This window comes from Micropterus salmoides, unplaced genomic scaffold (assembly GCF_014851395.1).
Source record: "Micropterus salmoides isolate LMB-PRFRI ecotype aquatic unplaced genomic scaffold, ASM1485139v1 Ms_hic_scaffold_6, whole genome shotgun sequence".
In the NCBI taxonomy this organism is placed as follows: Eukaryota; Metazoa; Chordata; class Actinopteri; order Centrarchiformes; family Centrarchidae; genus Micropterus; species Micropterus salmoides.
Window position 1 is genome coordinate 12,550,606 of NW_024044348.1, and position 20,243 is coordinate 12,570,848.

General features: G+C 40.3%; 1 protein-coding gene across 3 annotated transcripts; it reads left to right on the top strand.

Annotated features, from left to right (window-relative positions):
• Positions 1-646: 646 nt before the first annotated feature.
• Positions 647-19,347, top strand: phka2 (phosphorylase kinase, alpha 2 (liver)). Of its 3 annotated transcripts, none has more exons than XM_038701709.1 (32): positions 647-930; positions 1,050-1,139; positions 2,378-2,536; positions 2,940-2,987; positions 4,939-5,107; positions 5,374-5,456; positions 6,188-6,268; positions 6,379-6,477; positions 6,825-6,971; positions 7,118-7,171; positions 7,372-7,494; positions 7,615-7,710; positions 8,452-8,559; positions 8,852-8,930; positions 9,256-9,390; positions 9,803-9,912; positions 10,054-10,198; positions 12,099-12,174; positions 12,316-12,470; positions 12,568-12,738; positions 13,256-13,365; positions 13,460-13,596; positions 13,683-13,845; positions 14,498-14,577; positions 14,712-14,790; positions 14,873-15,002; positions 15,094-15,195; positions 15,872-15,990; positions 16,131-16,154; positions 17,959-18,192; positions 18,288-18,488; positions 18,588-19,347. In XM_038701709.1, the coding sequence occupies exons 2-32, from the start codon at positions 1,062-1,064 to the stop codon at positions 18,759-18,761; spliced, it is 3,669 nt and encodes a 1,222-aa protein (XP_038557637.1). In that variant the 5' UTR covers positions 647-930; positions 1,050-1,061; the 3' UTR covers positions 18,762-19,347. The 3 variants fall into 3 exon arrangements, with proteins under 3 accessions (XP_038557637.1, XP_038557635.1, XP_038557636.1); XM_038701707.1 differs by lacking the exon at positions 16,131-16,154 and adding an exon at positions 16,625-16,678; XM_038701708.1 differs by lacking the exon at positions 16,131-16,154 and adding an exon at positions 16,625-16,678 and having other exon boundaries at positions 12,102-12,174.
• Positions 19,348-20,243: the final 896 nt, after the last annotated feature.

Here is a 20,243-nt window from a genome sequence, read left to right on the forward strand (position 1 = left end):
TAAATCTATTATTGTAAACTGAATGGGATTACAGTAGTGTTTCAAGTACCTACAGTATTTGCATGTCTACAATATGTAAAGTATACAGCCAGCTTTTAACCTTCAGTCGACAACAATGGGTAATTTGTTACACATATGATCACTTTGTAAAATATGATGCATTGTTATAGATGAACTATATCAAAAGTAGTTAGCTCTGCTTTGACCAACTACACATTAATGCATCAGTATTTAAAATATAATAATTATAACAACATAATAAATATAAGACTAATAATCACATAAGAAGGGGCAACTTTTGATACTTTTTATTTTGTTGTTGATACCTCTATACTTTGACTGAAGTAATCTTGAGTGCAGGACTCACTGTACTGAAGTAATTCATTAAAATACTTAAATTACCTCTAGTTATTATGTTTTCTGTGCTGTTATCCTCCTTAGTTTTTCTTCTTTTCTGATGATTTTTTTTTGACTTTTTAATTCTCCCTTATAGCACTTTATTTTTTATGAAAAGTTGCTTCACAAGTAAACTTGAACCTTTTGGAAAGGTGGCTGCCTGTTCACATTTGGATTGTGCCTTGAAACCTTGGAAAGGGAGGACATAGAGGTCATTTTGCGCCCCCTGTCGTCAAATAATCAAACAACAAGGACATATTGTTTTTTCCCAGAGCAGATATACAGCTACTTACATACGTAGCCTGCCCCTCACGCATAGGGCCTGGCTGTACAGACCAAGCCGTTTGACCACACCCGGAACACCGGGCTGTGGGTTGATGTGTGAGAGCAGGTTGTGCGTTTAACTTTAACTGTATTTGTCTTCAAAGACAGCAGGATGCTACTCAGCTAGCAAGCTCTAGCAGAGCAGCAGCCTCTGCAGAAGGTGTCAGATCAAATCCTTGCTGCAGGACTACAGGGATGCGTCACTGTATGGTAAGTCACCACAGTGATTAAGCTTCATTTAGTCGCTGTATTTATAATATACTCAATTTCGCAAATGGCCGAGCTTGAAGTGCCGTATACTGTTGAGATATAACTTGTTGTGTGTGCAGTGATCATTCAGGATGAGGAGCCGCAGTAACTCAGGAGTGAGGTTGGATGGCTATGCCAGGCTGGTCCATGAGACTATCCTGTGCCACCAGGTGAGTCTAAAAATACGTACTAGGATACAGGAGAAAAGTCAATTCTGTGAAGCTGCTGAAGCCGATGTTTTACGGAAGTTTTGCTTCCGTAAAAGTAGCTCTGGCACAGTGTAGAAATACTCTGTTGCAAATATAAGTCCTGCATTCAAGACTTACGAGCATTTGCATCAAAATATACTCAAAGTTACACAAGTAAATGTACTTCTGCTTCATAGCCCATTTCAGAATTATATATATTTTATAATTTGATCATAATTATTGATGCATTACCATGTAAGCAACGTTTTAGTGTCGCTGGTAAATGTAGGGTAATGGATAAGGTTGAGCTGCATAGAGATAAACAAGGGGTGAGCAAAGTTCAGCCCCTGGAATAGGCTGAGGCCTGGAAAACTATTCACCTTTGTCTATCAGCACTTGATCTCATAGAGAGGTGCTATACACAGCTGCCTAAGTTTAAAACTGTGACCCAGAGGATTCACAGCTGATGGAGAACTGTGTCAACTTCACTTACAAAGCATGTACATGCAAGGGGCACAATGAACCAAAAACTGAAACTATTTAAATTGCTGTATTAGTAACTCACTAGCCCAACTTAAAATCTCATTCACTTTCATTCAGCCGTCAAACTGTCATAATGTTTTATTTGCGTGAGCCTCTTAACTAAAAAGATATGTCCTTTCCTTGAAATAATATGATAATAAGACATTGTAATATGATAATAAGACACTGTATGATAATAAGACACTGTAAACAGTAAATCATAATACATATAAAATTATTTAGAATGGAAAATTATTTAGAATGGAAAGTAATTGATAGGTAGTCAACAGAAAAGAATCTGATTACAAATATTACATCTTCTCAGATGTGTAGATTTGCTGCTTGCCTTGTCTTATATCATAGTAAACCTATAGACTTAAACTGTTGGTTTGACAACAGACAAAACTGACGAAACTGTCACTTTTGGAATTTGTGATATTTTCTGATGTTTTTCTAAATAAAATGATTACCAAAGGAATCAATAAAATAATTTGCAGAAAAATTGAGAAGGAATTGTTATCTGCAGCTCTAAAATATTTTTTTTCTTGATATTTATTGTCAGACATTTTCTTATCTGAATTATGGGAACTGGTCAATAAAATGATTTACAGAGATATTAGTCAGTAACTCAAACAGAAACTGTAAATGTGTTACAGTCCTTATTGTAAATTAAGCCCTCGTGTGTGTGTTTGTTTCAGAACCCAGTGACAGGACTTTTGCCCGCCAGTGCCCAGAAGAAGGATGCCTGGGTGAGGGATAATGTGTACAGTGTCCTGGCTGTGTGGGGGCTGGGCATGGCCTACCGCAAGAATGCAGACCGCGATGAAGACAAGGCCAAAGCCTATGAACTGGAGCAGGTGTGTTTATGACAGAGAGCAAGAGAGGGGGTTAATCTCTACACCAGTGCCTGTTTGTTCTACCAGTTATGTAATTCTTAGCTCTTGTAACTTTGAGTAATTTTATAGATTTAGTGATTAACAGTAAATTAATAACTTTAATACAATGTTCAATTGCTCTGTAATAAAATTTTACTTGCATCTCTTATTTTAATCATTTAATTATTACTTTATGATTAAATAAAGTAGGTTTATGTACTAAGGTACATTTTAACAGTGATGACTGTCTGAACAAACTACATTGTCAGTGACCACGAATCTTTGAGTGATTCGTGATTTCTACCTCTACTCAAAATAATTTGAGTTTTAGTGACATTTTGTCTGATTTTTGTATAATACTGATGAAGCTGTTGTTTGTTGGCAGAGTGTGGTAAAGCTGATGCAGGGACTTCTGCAGTGCATGATGAGACAGGTAAGATACACATGTGCTCACATCAAGTGTGTACTTGTGTTTAAACATCATATCCTAGTGGTAGAAAATCCGATAAGCCTGTGTTCTGGTTCTGAGAATATGTTATCTCGGGAACTGTGGTATTTGAACAGACTGTTTTATGTAAACAGCTTCTCTGTGTTTCTGAACGCATAGAGTGATATAGGTAGTTAGTCAGAAAAACAAACTTTCTAATGATTAACAATATGTTGGTGATCTACACGTTGAAGTGATAGTGATAGTTGAAGCTTGCCTGCTGTAACATTGTCTGTTATTTGTTGCTCTTAACTTCCATTACTGAAAGTAAGATAAAGATGTCAAATCCACAGCAGAGTGTTGAAATGCCACAGAGGTCAGGGACCCATCAAGCATTAATTGTGAATTAATGTTGTTCAGTTTCATTTTTGAAGTAATGTTTATACAGGAAACTGTGTGTTGCAGGCTTAGGTAAAATAAAACATCTACTTACACTGAACAAAATTATAAACGTAACACTTTCGTTTTTGCCCCCATTCATCATGAGTTGAACTCAAAGATGTAAGACTTTCTCTATGTACACAAAAGGCCTATTTCTTTCAGTAAGTTCAGTGAGCACTTCACCTTTGCCGAGATAATCCATCCACCTCACAGGTGTGGCATATCAAGATGCTGATCAGACAGCATGGGTATTGCGCAGGTGTGTCTTAGGCTGGCCACAATAAAAGGCCATTCAAAAATGTGCAGTTTCACTGTATTGAGGGGGTGCAGGGGGGGTCCGGAAACCAGTCAGTATCTGGTGTGACCACTATTTGTCTCACAAAGTGCAACACATCTACTTTGCATAGAGCTGATCAGGTTGTTGATTGTGGCCTGTGGAATGTTGGTCCACTCCTCTTCAATGGCTGTGTGAAGTTGCTGGATATTGGCAGGACCTGGAACACGCTGTCGTATACGCCGATCCAGAGCATCCCAGAGATGCTCAATGGGTGACATGTCTGATGAGTATGCTGGCCATGCAAGAGCTGGGAGGTTTTCAGCTTCCAGGAATTGTGTACAGATCCTTGCAACATGGGGCCCTGCATTATCATGCTGCAAAATGAGGTGATTGTCGTGGATCAATGGCACAACAATGGGCCTCAGGATTCAAAATGCCATCAATAAAATGCACCTGGGTTCGTTGTCCATAACATACGCCTACCCCCACTGCCACCGTGGGCCACTTGATCCACAGCGTGTGCAGTGAAAACCGGGATTCATTCGTGAAGAGAACACCTCTCCAAAATGCCAAACGCCATCGAATGTGAGCATTTGCCCACCCGTGTCGGTTACGTCGATGAATTGCAGTCAGGTCGAGACCCCTATGAGGATGACGAGCATGCAGATGAGCTTCCCTGAGACGGTTTCTGACAGTTTGTGCAGAAATTCTTGGATTATGCAAACCGATTGTTGCAGCAGCTGTCCGGGTGGCTTGTCTCAGGCGATCTTGGAGGTGAAGATGCTGGATGTGGATGTCCTGGGCTGGTGTGGTTACACGTGTCCTGCAGTTGTGAGGCTGGTTGCATGTACTGCCAAATTCTTGAAACGCCTTAAGGTATAGAAATGAACATTCAATTCATGGGCATCAGCTCTGGTGGACATTCCTGCAGTCAGCATGCCAATTGCACGCTCCCTCAAAACGTGCGACATCTGTGGCATTGTGCTGTGTGATGGAACTGCACATTTTCTAGTGGCCTTTTATTGTGGCCAGCCTAAGGCACACCTGTGGAATACCCATGCTGTCTGATCAGCATCTTGATACGCCACACCTGTGAGGTGGATTGATTATCTCGGCAAAGGAGAAGTGCTCACTAACAGACCTTTGAGTTCATTTTTGGTCCCTTCTGGCCCAGACAACACAAACACTGTAATGTCAACGCTGATGTGTGTGCATAACTGCATGTTCATGTGTCTTCAGGTGGCTAAGGTGGAGAAGTTCAAACACACCCAGAGTACAAAGGATTGTTTGCATGCCAAATACGATACCCCCACCTGTGCCATCGTGGTTGGGGACGACCAGTGGGGGCATCTCCAGGTGGACGCCACCTCAATTTACCTGCTGATGCTGGCACAGATGACGGCCTCAGGTACAGTAGTGATGTTTTGCTGTGTTATCTCACTAAAATGAATGTGACTTTTGGATTAAAGACACCACACATAGTGATGGATTTGAAAATGTCTGACTCTGGTATACTATAGTATCAAAAAAGACAATGTAGCAAACAGCAATGCACGCTGCTTGGTCAGCTTCCCTTTTGGCCAGCACTGCAGGTCCTAGAGAACACAAGCTCATTATGCAACAAACATGTTTTGGTCGCTGAGTGTGTGTGTGTGTGTGTGTGTTATAACACAGGTCTTCATATCATCTCTAACCTGGATGAGGTAGCCTTTATCCAAAACTTGGTCTTCTACATAGAAGCTGCATACAAAGTGGCGGTGAGTAACATTTTCTAAAGTTTGGGAGGGGGTTAGAGGCTGACACATGTTGTGGAATTCCTTGAGCAGGTCAATGTCTCTTATTTAGCACAAGGTTTCACAACACTTAAGATGACTTACACACCACTGTTTATTGAAGCCTGGCCGGGGAGAATGTAACAGCATACAGAGTGCGGACACAATGTAGTAAAAAAAACATTCTGCCGAATCCCTCTGGTCCACAATATTAAACGCTCAGCTATTCCATTAGTGAAAACCCTGTTAGCTGCTATTCTTGTGTCTGAACTAGAATGTATCTCTATCAGCGCAGCTGTCATCACCCTTAAAGGGTGAGAGACAGAGGCAAAGACCTATGGCTAAGGATTTCTATTTCTATTTCAGGGTACAGTTAGTGACCCTGAGCGTGACCTGTATGTGACCCATACCTCACCTGTTAACCAAATTAAGGCTACTAAGAAACTCACAACAAACAGCCAACTGAAGAGAAACCAGAGCAAAAACATTTTACATATCAAAATCACTTTGCAGGTGTTGGGGAGTACTACTGCAGATATGAAAGAATTTGTGTAAGGCCTTTGGTGGATGACAAATTGCGCTCAAGTAAAAATGTCTGCTTGAGGCTAACAGTTCGAAACTACGTTAGCCATTACCTGCATAACAGAACTGAATATCCAACTGTACTGTTGGTGGTCGAGTTGAATAATGGATAATTCCTTTTTTCCTCCCGGTAGGATTATGGGATGTGGGAGCGAGGTGACAAGACTAACCAGGGCATCCCAGAGCTTAATGGCAGCTCTGTAGGAATTGCTAAGGTACAGGAGCCACATATCTATGTATTTATTGTCAGCATTTATGATACACTATACATTAAAGACCAAAAGAAGCATTTGTGTGTGTGTGTGTGGGTGCAATGGGTGTGCAGGCAGCTCTGGAGGCCATAGATGAGCTGGATCTTTTTGGTGCCCACGGAGGGCCTAAGTCAGTCATCCATGTTTTACCAGATGAAGTGGAACATTGTCAGGTAATAATAATAGTACACTTTATTTATAAAGCACATTTTAAAGTCAGATCTGCTAAATATTTTGGGGTTAGGCCTCTTCTAATATCTTGATATCTATTCAGAGTTTTGGATGAGGTGGAGATGGGAGAAGGATTTTTACTGATACCAGAGAGCAAGGAATTACAATAATCTATTCTTATAACAATAATCTTATAAAGGCATGAATAACAGTTTCCAGCTTTTTGGCAGAGAGAAATAGTCTTATCCTTATCAAAAATGATATTTCGGCAATGCTTATTGAATGGGACATTGAACCAAGACTGTGATATCTGCACTATCTTGACCTATCTGTCTGTGTTTTCCCTCAGTCCATCCTGTGCTCCATGTTGCCAAGAGCTTCAACTTCAAAGGAGATAGACGCTGGTCTTCTGTCTGTCATTTCCTTCCCTGCCTTTGCTGTTGAGGATGCTGACCTGGTTGCCATCACTAAGTCGGAAATCATAAGCAAACTGCAGGTATAGTCTAAACATGAGAAATCCAAATCATTTGTTTTGGATGATGAAACATTACACACTTCAGTATTTTACCCTGAAATGTTTCCCTGTACATACATGTAAGTCAGTCAGAATACGAAAATTTCCACTCTTTGGTGTAATTTCAGGGTCGCTATGGCTGCTGCCGCTTCATCAGGGATGGATATCGTTGTCCTAAAGAGGTGAAATATTCTGCATATTGAACATCTCCATGTTACTGATAAACACTCAACACCAAAAGTATGAAATGAGAGAAGAAGTTCAGTTTTTGAGTGGATGTCACAGGTGGTTTAGTATGAATATTTTTTTCTGTTGTAAGAAAATTATGTATTGTATAATTTAAGATAGACGCTACTACTGTTCCTGTCTGTTGTGTCACTAGGACCCATCTAGGCTGCACTACGATCCTGCAGAGCTCAAGTTGTTTGAGAATATTGAATGTGAGTGGCCTGTGTTCTGGACTTACCTCATCTTGGACGGCATCTTTGCTGAAGATCAAGAACAGGTAATAAAACCAAACGCACTGCTCCATATGCAGTTTCTACTGTAATCACACAGTCATGAAGCCACTTATGACTTGTGCTGCAGATGTAAAATTAAACAAAATACTGTGTAATTTGCACAGGTGCAGGAGTACCGCGAGGCACTGGAGGGAGTTTTGATCAGAGGGAAGAATGGCATCAAACTGTTGCCTGAACTATATTCTGTACCACATGACAAGGTATAAATACAGGAGATGTTATTTTATTCTAGTCACATTCTTGTTAATGGTCTCACAAAACCTATAAACTAGTCTGAAGAGACTTGAAATGACATGAAATATTTTTTTTGTTCTAATTTTGGACAGTACAGTCCCTTGTTCTCTGATGTGCTAAACAAAATTAAGTTATTTGTGTTTGAGAAAATAGTTTTTACATATTCTTGATTGTTAGTATTTCTGTTTTAGCCATGTTAACAGCATGCTATTGCCATCTGTCCAATACTTTGTTTTATTACTAAATACCTTCAAAACTAATGACATTCCTATCAGCCTTAGCTGTACTTCGTTTAGTAGTAGCAAGTTTTTAAGCATGCTAACTAAGATGAGCATGTTAGCATGCTGATGTTAGCTCTATTAAGTACTGTATAGCCTCACAGAGCCACAGCATGGCTGTAGACTCTTCTTGTTTTTATCAATATAATAATATATAATATCACTCTCATGTATTTGATCATTTTTTTTTCTTTAGTCTATTTTTTGTCTGTTGTCCAAGGATTATTTTGTACATATCGCCAGTATTAAGTATACTATGGTAATGGTGGGGTTATCTGCAATCCTGTCAGATATAAATATGCTTGGAATGTTATTATGCTTTATAAATGGCAATAAAATCAGGGCAACTAAATGTTTGTTGCGTCTTGACTGCTGTAACTGTATATTTGGCAACCACTTAAGAATGAGAACATATTTTGCCTCTTACAGGTGGAGGAGGAGTACAGCAATCCTCACTCAGTGGACAGAGTGGCCATGGGGCAGCTGCCACACATGTGGGGACAGTCCCTCTACATCTTGGGCAGTCTTCTGGCCGAGGTAGTCACAGGACCATTTTACACCACCTCTAATGTTATCTTGCAACACTTGGCTGCTATCTGTTATTACTGTGACTGTCACAGTAATAGACAATATCACAAATCAGGAATAATGCAGATTTTATATTGTAAAGAAAAGGAAAAAGCACTGCTACGAGATGTCTTCAACAGACAATGGAGCCATACAGAGCACATTTCTCTTTTAAACACTGTTTAAAACAGTAAAACCACTTACACTGTTTTCTTTCATAATAATTCACCCTCTCTGTCTCTCTTTTTCTTTTTGCTATAAGGGTTTTTTAGCACCAGGAGAGATAGATCCTCTTAACAGAAGGTTCTCTACAAACTTCAAGCCAGATGTTGTGGTACAAGGTTGGTGATCCATTATTAATTTGAGGGAAATGTGAGCCCAGAAGCTGGATTAAAAAATTGTATGGATCCCAGGAAAATGGGAAAATCTGATACTGGAATAAAGGAAGAAGAAGAGGAAGTCAGCATTCCTCCGTCCCTAACAATAGTAGTTTGGAACCCTGTGATTGTGTCACTCACCACAGCTGTGTAGCTGTGTTTTGTTTAGTTTAGTTGACATTATGAGAGAGGGGACATAAATCGCATTGTTCGGATGTTTTTGTTTTATGTACAGATTTCCTTATATCAGGCAGGAGATAATGTGTTTCTTTTTATTTGTTTGTGTAAGTTTGTGTTGTGGCAGAATCGAAGGAGATCCAGGAGTTGTTAAGTGATCATGGGATTATAGTCCAGACGATGTCAGAAGTTCTGCCTATCAGGGTCATGCCTGCTCGCATCTTGAGTCATGTTTATGCCAGACTGGGTAAACAAGCACCAAGCACTCCTTGAGCTACATCCATTTCATAAACAATCTCTGTCCTTACTATTTGGCCTAAAAATGCATCTCATGAACCTTCACGTAGACTGTGCATGTGCATGCCAATGTAAACAGGTCTACTTTACTTGTTGTTATTACTCCCTCCACATGGGGAAGTAGTCTTTCACTGAGATTGATCAGGGCCCTGTTTCAGAAAGCAGGGTTAATAAACACTAAAGCACTAAATTGGTTAAGCCGGAGATGGCAACCTCTTTCTGGAACGGAAAACCTAGAGTTTCCCTCATCTTAACCAGCTTAACAAATTCAGAGTTTTCACTAAACCCGCTTTCTGATACAGGGCTCAGTTTTGTGTGTGCGTGTGAGTGTGTGTGATTAACATCTTGTGTCATTGCCACAGGGAACTGCAAGAAGCTGAATTTGAGCGGGAGGCCCTACAGACACATTGGAGTTCTGGGAACATCCAAATTCTATGAAATCAGAAACCGGCCTTATATATTCACTCCCCAGGTAAAACTAACCTTGAGATGTCGTGATTCATAAGCAAGTCTAGGTTGAAGACAAGGCTGTAGTAATGAATACTACCAAAATAATATGTTGGTTTCTTTCTGTCTGTTTTTTATTTTCTACTTTACTGTGCTCACTGTCCAGTTTCTGGATCATCACCATTTCTACCTGGCGCTGGACAACCAGATGATTGTGGAGATGTTACGAACAGAGCTGGCCTATCTCTCTTCTTGCTGGCGGATGACAGGACGGCCCACACTCGCTTTCCCCATCACCCACAGCATGCTGGGTAATAAGGCTCTTAACTCAAAGCAAATCAGTCTCCCATGTAGTATCCCATATAGAATACTTTATAGTATAATAAAGATTAGCATACTTTATGTTTTATACTAACAGGGAATGACACAAAACTTGGACATAAATCAAACTGCATCTTTAGAATGCTTCTGCCAGTTAAACTTAACAAAGAGACCTCAAAGTGTTTTTTTATAGGAACTGGATAGCAGATTCAGAGATGATGACCGCTCATTGAATAACAGGACTCTTTACACACTATTTTATGTAGTGCATTGTGGGGAAATTTTTTCACTCTGTTCAATTCTGACTGTTTTGAGAAATTTATTCTTCACACTGTCACTTTTTCTGTGTGCACACTACAGTACGCAATATTTCTTTACTTAGGAGGGTGACAGCTATGACCTGTCATACTCTGCCTCTGATTGGCTTACCATGATATTCTTTCCCTAACCCTAACCAATCTTGCTCCTATTACGTAAACCTAACCCACCACTTAGGGGTGTACTCACTTTGGTTGCCAGCTGTTGCTACCTTGTTATGGCATTTGTCAAACTGAACCTTGTCTTTTACACTTTCTATTTCACTCTTTTTTTAATAAATCAGTGAGCTACATTTTAATTATTAAATAGCATAGGCCATATAAATGCATTTATCATGATTATTATAATTACTACTGATAATAATTAACACCCCCTGGAAAATTTGTGCTTGTGTAACACTTAATTTCCTGCATTCTGGTGATTTTTTCTGCACCAATTTATTGAGGAAATTTCTTTATTTACATACAAGGAAACACAAAATTAAGGTGACAGGTCATAATTCAAAATATAAAAATATAGTCTAACATAATACAGTAAGGCTTTCTGTATTGCTGTCAGATATGTTTCTCCAGTATATCAACTTTTTTCATCTAATTTTATCCCTGCTAGGTCAACACACATGTAGGCAGGGGAGACATAAGACATCAGCTCCCCTAAAAGCATGATTTGTGATATTTTGGGGGATCTGTAAAATATTGACAGCATGCTTTATTGCCATTAATTTCTATATTACTCTATCATCATGGATTATGTGTAAAATCAGCAGCGTCATACTTCATCCAACCAGAGTGAACGATCACTGACCGTCTGCAGCGGGCTGGTCGCTCCGCGCCCTGGCACTGTACGCTCCAGCACCCCATTCGCTCTCCAGTACAGGTTGTGTCGCTAGTTTGACCGACGTGCTGTGAACGGTTCATGATTGTTCCTTCTGGCTGGATGAATATTACGCATGGTCCGTGCACTACTGCTGGGCTCCCTGCAGCGCAACGCCACTTTCTAAATTCTTCCCTCTCACAGAGAAAAGAAAGGTCAGGTGGCAAACACAGTCGCAGCCGTTTTGTGAAGTGTAATTGTAGCAAAATGGCTACATACGTATGTTAGTAATAATAATAAGACAAACATGGCTGATACTTTCACAGTCAGCCCCAGGCCTACATTCTTGCAGTTATTAATGATTCAGCAGTAAGAATCACATTCTGTTCCCCCAGTCTGTCAACATTTACATCTAAAAGCCCTGAAGCTGTGATTGATGCTTTCTCTCTCTCTCTCTCGCTTTCTAAATGCAGGCACACTGAATAGCGGTGGGGGGTCACGTCACATGAACTTCAAACAAAATGTAGCAATATTATTGCGAGTAGCCTCTGTTCTTTGAAGACCTGCGAGACAGGCGGTGTCATGAGGATTATTGCATATTAATACTAAAAATATTTTTGTTGTTGGGTTACATTCGGAAAAATGACCTTGCGACGCCGATGGATGTGATCTAGAATGTACATACTGTTCATTTCCATATTACTATTTTGCCAATTATTTTATTGCACTTCAAGGCATATATTTGCTTTTTATATCCAGAAGATGGAGATACGATTGATCCGTGTATCCTAGCAACCCTGAGGAAACTACAGGATGGCTATTTTGCTGGAGCAAGGTCTGTTTCCGTCTGTAACATAGGACATCATACGATTACTGTGAATAGGATATCTGATTTTTTAGTGTGTTGAAATGTCTGTAACACAGTATGTGTTACTTCTCTTGCATGTGTGGTTATTTTGTTTGAATGTTACTACAGGGTGCAGATGTCAGACCTCTCCAGTTTCAAGACCACTTCATTCCACACTCACCTCAGTTTCCTGGATGAAGAAAACGATGACAGCTTACTCGAAGATGAGGATGAGGAAGATGAGGACGAATATGGAGAGGAATATAACTACTGTGGGCCCCCAGGTAGTTAGTGATGAGAGAGTGTATGTGGGTCTTTTTCAGTGATATTTGATTATTTAAGTTAAACTGTAAGTAAAATAGTTTATGTATTTAACTCCAGAGGGCTCAAAAGACATGTTTGACCAGTACCTCACCCAGCTCCTCCACAGCACCACCACCAAGAGCCATCTACCTCCCATCCAGACGGGGCAGCACCATGTTTTCAGTGCTGAACACACCACCAGAGACATCCTGTCTTTTATGGCCAAGGTCCAGGGCCTGAACATGCCCAGTGAGTTAGTCAGTTGAAGTCTGTTTGCTCTTTGAATAGTGTTTCCTGAAAAGTCGCTGTTCATGGTTGGGGATTAACTTAGGCTATGTATTTGTTGCTGCCAACCAGTTAATGGCATCAACTAATACTAGACTAAATATACTGCTTTTATCTAGACCCTCGTTAACATGGCTCTCCATGTTGTTCAAACACATACATGCAAAGCTTTATGGAATAATATTGATCGACACTTATCATAAGAGCAAAACGTCCCAATTGTAAAATCTCTTACTCAATATACCTTCCAACCCTAAATCTTATCTGATCCAGAAAACAGTGAAAGCACACGTTGTTGGGGTTGTCACAAGCTTAAGTGGGAAATGTAGGACATCTCTTAGTAGGGTAAACAATCACAAGAAAAATGTTAAACTAAGTACACCAGAAATGAAAATAAATTTGGCAGAATCTCAAAAATATTCCTGTTTCACTTTGTAATGAGTTGTTTTAATTTATGTGTGTGTGCGTGCGTGTGTTTCAGAGTCTTCCATGTATCTACCTGTGACTCCTATTAAGAGTAAACACCGCAGATCTCTGAACCTACTTGAAGTTCCTCATCCTCAGCATGGCTCACATACAAAGCAAGACAAGGTAAGCACAGCAGATCCTTCCCCAAGCAAACTCATTTTTCTTGTGATTCAATTGCTCTGAAATGTGTTTGTCTTACATTGACATCTCTCACAAGTCCCACAGTGCCACTGATCTGCACCTGCCTCGAGACTCTCAGGGCAACACAGACTTTGCAGCGTTGGTGAGGCAGCTGAAAGAGTGTCCAACTCTACAGGACCAGGCTGATATACTCTACATCCTTTACATAATGAAGTATGGACATAGAGACAACTACATACACATTGAGCTTATTGTTTGTATTGGCACACTATTAAGTAATTTGTTTTTCTGATGAACAGAGGAGCTGATTGGCCAGTGGAGTTGTTAGGTCCTGGACAGGGTGGGGTCAGTGTGCGCTCTCTGCTGGAGGAGCTGTATGTACAAGCTGGAGCCTGCAAAGAGTGGGGACTCATCAGATACATCTCTGGAATACTACGCAAGAGAGTGGAGGTCCTCGCTGAGGTCAGTGAGAAGTCAGAGTCATTTTTTATCACAGACAACAGGGAGGCTTAGCAGCCAGTTAGAGACTAAACTGAAAAGTTATTTATCAGGAAGTTTTCTTAGTAATACCATCTGTGGCAACAAACTCCACATTCTTACACAAAGTTACAGTTAAGTTGCACAAAGTTTAACTCACCCATCCTATTTATATGTTCAAATCAGGTTTTTATGGGTTAAATACATAAAGAGCATTTCCACAAAGAAAAATGTTTCTCATTTTCTCTCATTTTCTCCCACTAAAGTAATCTTCCTTCCAACTAAAATACTTTACATATAAATTGACACACATTAACATCTAAACCACCCTTATAGAATCCGCTCTGATCTAATCAGCAATGTCCAAAATATGAATTAACAAACACAGGAAAAAACTCATCAAACAAAATCATTATCAAACCATATTCTTGGTGTCTTCATCTGGATCAATCACCAGGGAAAAAACCCTTTGTTTGTGTATTGTATTAAAATAAAGAAAAGGCTTTAACCCCATCTATTGACCATTATCAAAACTGCATCATAACCCACTGACACCAGTACTCGGCCTTACCTGAAGCTATGCCTGAAGAATAATTAGTGTACACAACCCTTCTGTTTGTATTTGTCGTTTCCTCAGGCCTGCACAGATCTGATTTCCCATCACAAGCAGCTGACTGTAGGTCTTCCCCCTGAACCCAGGGAACAAGTCATCACAGTGTAAGTCCTAGTTATTGTCACAATAACTGATGAACACAAAAACTGGTGACGAGATTTTGTGTTCACATTAAGGCTTTGTTGAATTAAGTACCATTTAATAAACCGACTCTTCCTCCTCACTGTTTTTGTTTCAGCCCACTACCTCCTGAGGAGTTAAACACTCTCATCTATGAAGCCAGTGGCCAGGACATCAGTATAGCTGTACTCACTCAGGTAAACCTTTAACCATAAGGACCGCTGCAGGACCTTTTCAGACACTAATCTTACGGCTGTCACCTGCGTGTTTGTCATATAGGAAATCATGGTCTATCTAGCCATGTATATGCGCTCCCAGCCTGCTCTTTTTGGGGACATGCTACGGCTCAGGATAGGACTGATCATGCAAGTGATGGCCACTGAACTGGCTCGTAGCCTGCACTGCTCTGGTAGGAAAACCAAGCACACTTACACACAACTGTGAACATACACAATCTAGCCTGCGCAGTAAACATTAAAAAATGTTTGACATCTTTGTAGGGGAGGAGGCGTCTGAGAGTTTGATGAGCCTGAGTCCTTTTGGCATGAAGAACCTGCTGCATCACATCCTCAGTGGCAAAGAGTTTGGGGTGGAGAGGAGCGGTGAGTCCCCCCACCCCCACATTTTCTCATTGTCTTTACAGTAAATGTGTTCATGATAATTTATGGGAATAAGTTGCACTCTCAGTTTGAATGAGACATTTTAGAGAAGAAATTAGGGAATGAAGAAAGTCAAAATAGTCAGAAATCGTTATCGTAACTATTTTGATAATAAGTTTGAGTAATGTTTTAAAGACAATTATCTGATTAAAGCCTCTTAAATGTAAATATTTTCTGGTTTCTTTACTCCTTTATGACAAATTAATTCAATTTACACATGTAGATGGAATATCTTTGGGTTGTGGACACAACAAGACATTTGAGGACGTCTTCTTGGGCTTTGGGAAACACCAATCATCACATTTCAGAATTTTCTGATATATAGATTTATAGATCAGAAAACAAATCGATTTAATCAAGGAAATAATTGACTGATCAATCGACAATGAAAATAATAGTCAGTTGCAGCCCTAAGTGGAAATCAGCCAATGTTAGCATGCTAACATACTTAACTTGGTGTATTGATGATGGTGAACATTGTTAACATTATATCTGCTAAACATCAACATGCTAGCACCTTTTTTTATGGCTCTGGCACAGGACGATGATGTCACCATTTATAAGGTCTGCTTTGCCCCGTTGTTTGATGTTTTTGTTTATATTTGTCTCTGTTCATAAGTGCGCCCAATCCAGTCAACAGCCACCAGTCCTGCCATCTCCATTCATGAACTAGGCCACACTGGAGCCACCAAGACTGAACGCACAGGCATACACAAGCTAAAGAGTGAGATAAAACAGGTGGGAAGCACAAATAAAATTTAAAAAACCTGGATAATAATCAGCGTGTCTTTGTAAATATGCTGTGGAATATGCTTCTCTCTCTCTGTCTCTTTGTCTCTATGTGAGTAGAATAACAGTGTTCTTGCTTTTGGTTGCAGCTAGATGACTCTCGGCCTCACAGTGTGGGTTGGGTTTGATAATATCTAGCATGTGACTGTTTCTGACGTCGGTCTATACAATCAAACCGCCGGCTAAGTCCTGCTTTTAAACCACTCCCTGTAGCTCCCTCCATAGCTGGAACAACTGTCACTTCATCACATATCAGCAGGAGAACATGCTTTGCTGGAAATTCATGAGCTCTTGAACCAATCCAGACTTTGATTCAGCTGCTTTAAGTAGTCCACGCTAATAACTCATTTTGTGATATCATGTCGGCGTGGAGTGGCGTTATTTGTTTGATGGACAGTCTTTCTTGTGATCAGCCATGCAGAACAGTTATTTTGTTTCCAAGAAGCTTTTCTCACTAGTTGTTTTTTGTAGAGTTGAATTAGACTACAGAGCAAACATGCTGGTAACATTATACTCTCTGTGGCTGCAGTAGAACCATGTGAACCATCTCAAACTATTCTCTGTCATCCATATTCATGTGTAGATCTTCAGCGGCAGTCTCTCTTTGAGTAGCAATGTCACATCTCCTCGCTCCACGGTAAAACATTTCACCTCACCTGCTTCAGACTTCAAACTTGGTTTGTTGTAGTTTGGTGTAGTAAGACACCAAAAACAACAATACATTTACCATACTATCAAGTATTATCTGTGTAGCCAAGGCCTGATATTGCTTGTGTCTGAACTTAACTGTTATGCAAAAACACATATTGGACAATCAATAGCACATGGCGATATATTCCATCATTGCAATAAACATGGCTGGTGTAGTTAAATCAGCATTTTCAAGTCTGTCCCTCTTTTGACAACCTGAGAGGAATAAACCACACTGTATAACACTAACATAGCGATATGTCAGCCATTGCAGCGCTATAGCTCTAAATAATTTGTGGAGGCATAATCTACCAAACAGGCTGTAGCTACACAGACAAGACTTTTAAAACTAAAGTAATTGTTTAGAGTAATTGTTAATAACACAAAAATAAAATTCAATAACACCAGCCTTGTCCATCAGTATGTCTGCTGAAGTGTCTCGCTTTGCCAAGTGTAATAGAGCATGATATCAAGATGCATGAATGATTGCATGGATTGTGTAAATAAGGATATGTGTCATTGTGTGTGTGTGTGTGTGTGTGTGTGTGCGTGCGTGAGACTACTACACTAAATATTTCAACTTTATGTATTTTTTATGGTATGACAAACCTGTTTTCCATTACTCTTGTCAGTACACTGTATCATGTCAAAAGGCTCTGTTCACCACCACAAATCATAAACCTGATAATGCAGTTATGTGCAGAATAGAAGGAAGACTGAACTAATCATTCTGTTATAGGGGAACCCGATTTTACACATCTAAGTCTGTTTACAGGTCTTGAAGAGTTCTACTGCATATGTGTAAAGTGTTAGTTGGATCTGAAGACTGGTTTGAAAATAAAAAAATGGGGATGTGGCATTAGAAAGAAGTGAAGCTAGTGGCTTGGTGCTAAACTAGTTGCTGCTAGCATAACATACCTGCCTCCCCAACACAACTGTTGTCAGTTGAGTTGTATTGTGGGTAATGTAGGCACCGCGACTTTTGACACTTTTTAAAACTTTTTTTTGACCATCCATCATGAGTCCAACAATGTAATAAGAATGCAGTGCAGGAGCAGAATTTGTATGGTTTGACCATGGCTTGGATGCAAGCTCCAACAGTGAAAAGAGGGAAGTGGCCTAGGAAAAAACTGCAGTTTTGCCTGCCTGTGTGGTACAGACACTACTGACAAGTGTAATGGTGTAAAGAAGGAATACAGTACATTTTATGATATGTTCTTACCACAGCGTTGCAGCAGCCCCTCCACTCCCAGTGGGATCCTGTCTCCAGTGGGCCCTGGCCCAGGAGATGGACAGCTGCACTGGGAGGAAAGACAGGGCCAGTGGCTGAGGAGACGCAGGCTGGATGGCGCAATCAACAGAGTACCAATGGGTTTCTACCAGAAGGTCTGGAAGATCCTGCAGAAGTGCCATGGCCTGTCCATAGATGGATATGTGTTGCCCTCTTCTACCACGAGAGAGGTAGCATCTCACAGACTTGCAGCTAAAGCTGGATTTAGGACTATCTGTGTGGATGCATGGATGTAGATGTTTTTAATTCTGTGTTTTCTGAGTAGATGACAGAGGGCGAGATCAAGTTTGCAGTGCAGGTGGAGTCCGTCCTGAACCATGTTCCTCAACCAGAGTACCGACAGCTGCTAGTGGAGACCGTGATGGTTCTAGGCCTGGTAGCTGATGTGGATGTGGACAGCATCGGTGGCATTATCCACGTGGACCGCATCCTGCATTTGGCTAATGACCTGTTCCTCAGTGACCAGGTACTGCTACTGTCAAGAGATACTTTTTTGTTTGAAAGGATGTTCATGTATTTGTGCATTTTCACCGGGGTTCACTCTGTTCTACCTCTGCATCCCCAGAAATCCAACAGTGCCATTGATTATTTCCTTGAGAAGGACCCAGCGACAGGAATCTGCAACTTTTTCTACGATAGCGCCCCCAGTGGCAGCTATGGCACCATGACCTATCTGTCCAAGGCGACAATCACTTATGTCCAGGACTTCCTGCCAAGTTCCAGCTGCCTGATGCAGTGAAAAACCTGACTAGTGTGTCTCGCTGCTCCTGACAAACACCTGAAGAGACACATTTTGTAACTAAAGGATCAACTGTCCAAAGACAGCAGAGTTTCTCATTATCAGCTCATACAATTCATGTGGTGCTTGTAAGTATTGACTCTCAATAACATCTGTAGCTCCCATACACTGATGTAACATCATAGCCTTGGCAGCTGATTGCAAAACACTATATAAGATTTAATGTTTTCTTGTCTGGATTGTGAACTTATTTATTAAGTTAAACATGCTGCTCACATGCAACTTACAAGCATTGTATGTCAATTGAAATTTGCAAACAAAATAGCATACCTCTGTGCTCTGTGTTGCGTGTGAGAATGTTATATCAACAGTTATGTCTTGTAATTTAATATGTTACATGTTATTATTCTTATCATTATCAGAAAACCTTCTGATCATTAATGTGAACACATTATTAATTATTTCCCTCAAACCAATAATTGGTACATTTTAATTGTTAGTTTTATCTGTATTTATTAATATAATAATATATGTTTTACTGTAGTTACTGTGGGAACAAATAATAAAATATCAAACATAAAACCAATTTGTAGCCTCAAATGACTTGATTACCCACTCCCCCAAACCAAATGAATCATTTGTGCATATGAATTCACACAAATTGGACCTCTGATTGCTCCCTGGCTCTTAATGTTGACAATACTGAAACTTGTTGTAGTCTTGTATTAACATTAACCTGTATGGGAAAAAGAATTGTTTTCTTTGCCAAGATGTTTTTGTCTTTGTGTATGTGTTGTGTGTTTTGTACAATGGGTGAAAATGAATTCATCTGTCTGTATATGAATGTCACTCCAAGGTTTTGCTAGAGATATTAAGCAGTTAATTCACATACAGAGAAGATAAACTTGTGAAGGCTATTGGAGTACAGTAAACTCAGAAGACGAAACCAGTTTCAGATGATTTGAGCTTTGTGACGTGGTGCATTATCCTGCTGGAAGTAGTCATCAGAAGATGGGTACACTGTCCATCAGAAGATGGGTACACTGTCATCATAAAGGGATGGACACGTTCAGCAACAATACTCAGGTAGGCTGTCACGTTATACGATGCTCAGTTGGTGCTAAGGGGCCCAAAGTTTGCCAACAAAATATCCCCCACACCATTACACCACCACCAGCCTGAACGGTTGATACAAAGCGGGATGAATCAATGCTTTGTTGTTTACTCCAAATTCTGACCCTACCGTCTGAATGTCGCAGCTGAAACCGAGACTCATCAGACCAGGCAACATTTTTCCAAACTTCTATTGTCTAATTTTGGTGAGCCTGTGCGAATTGTAGCCTCTGCTTCCTGTTCCTAGCTGACAGGAGTGGCAACTGGTGTGGTCTTCTGTTGCTGTAGCCTATCTGCTTCAAGGTGTGAAGTGTTCTGTGTTCAGAGATGGTATTCTGCAGACCTTGGTTGTAATGAGTGGTTATTTGA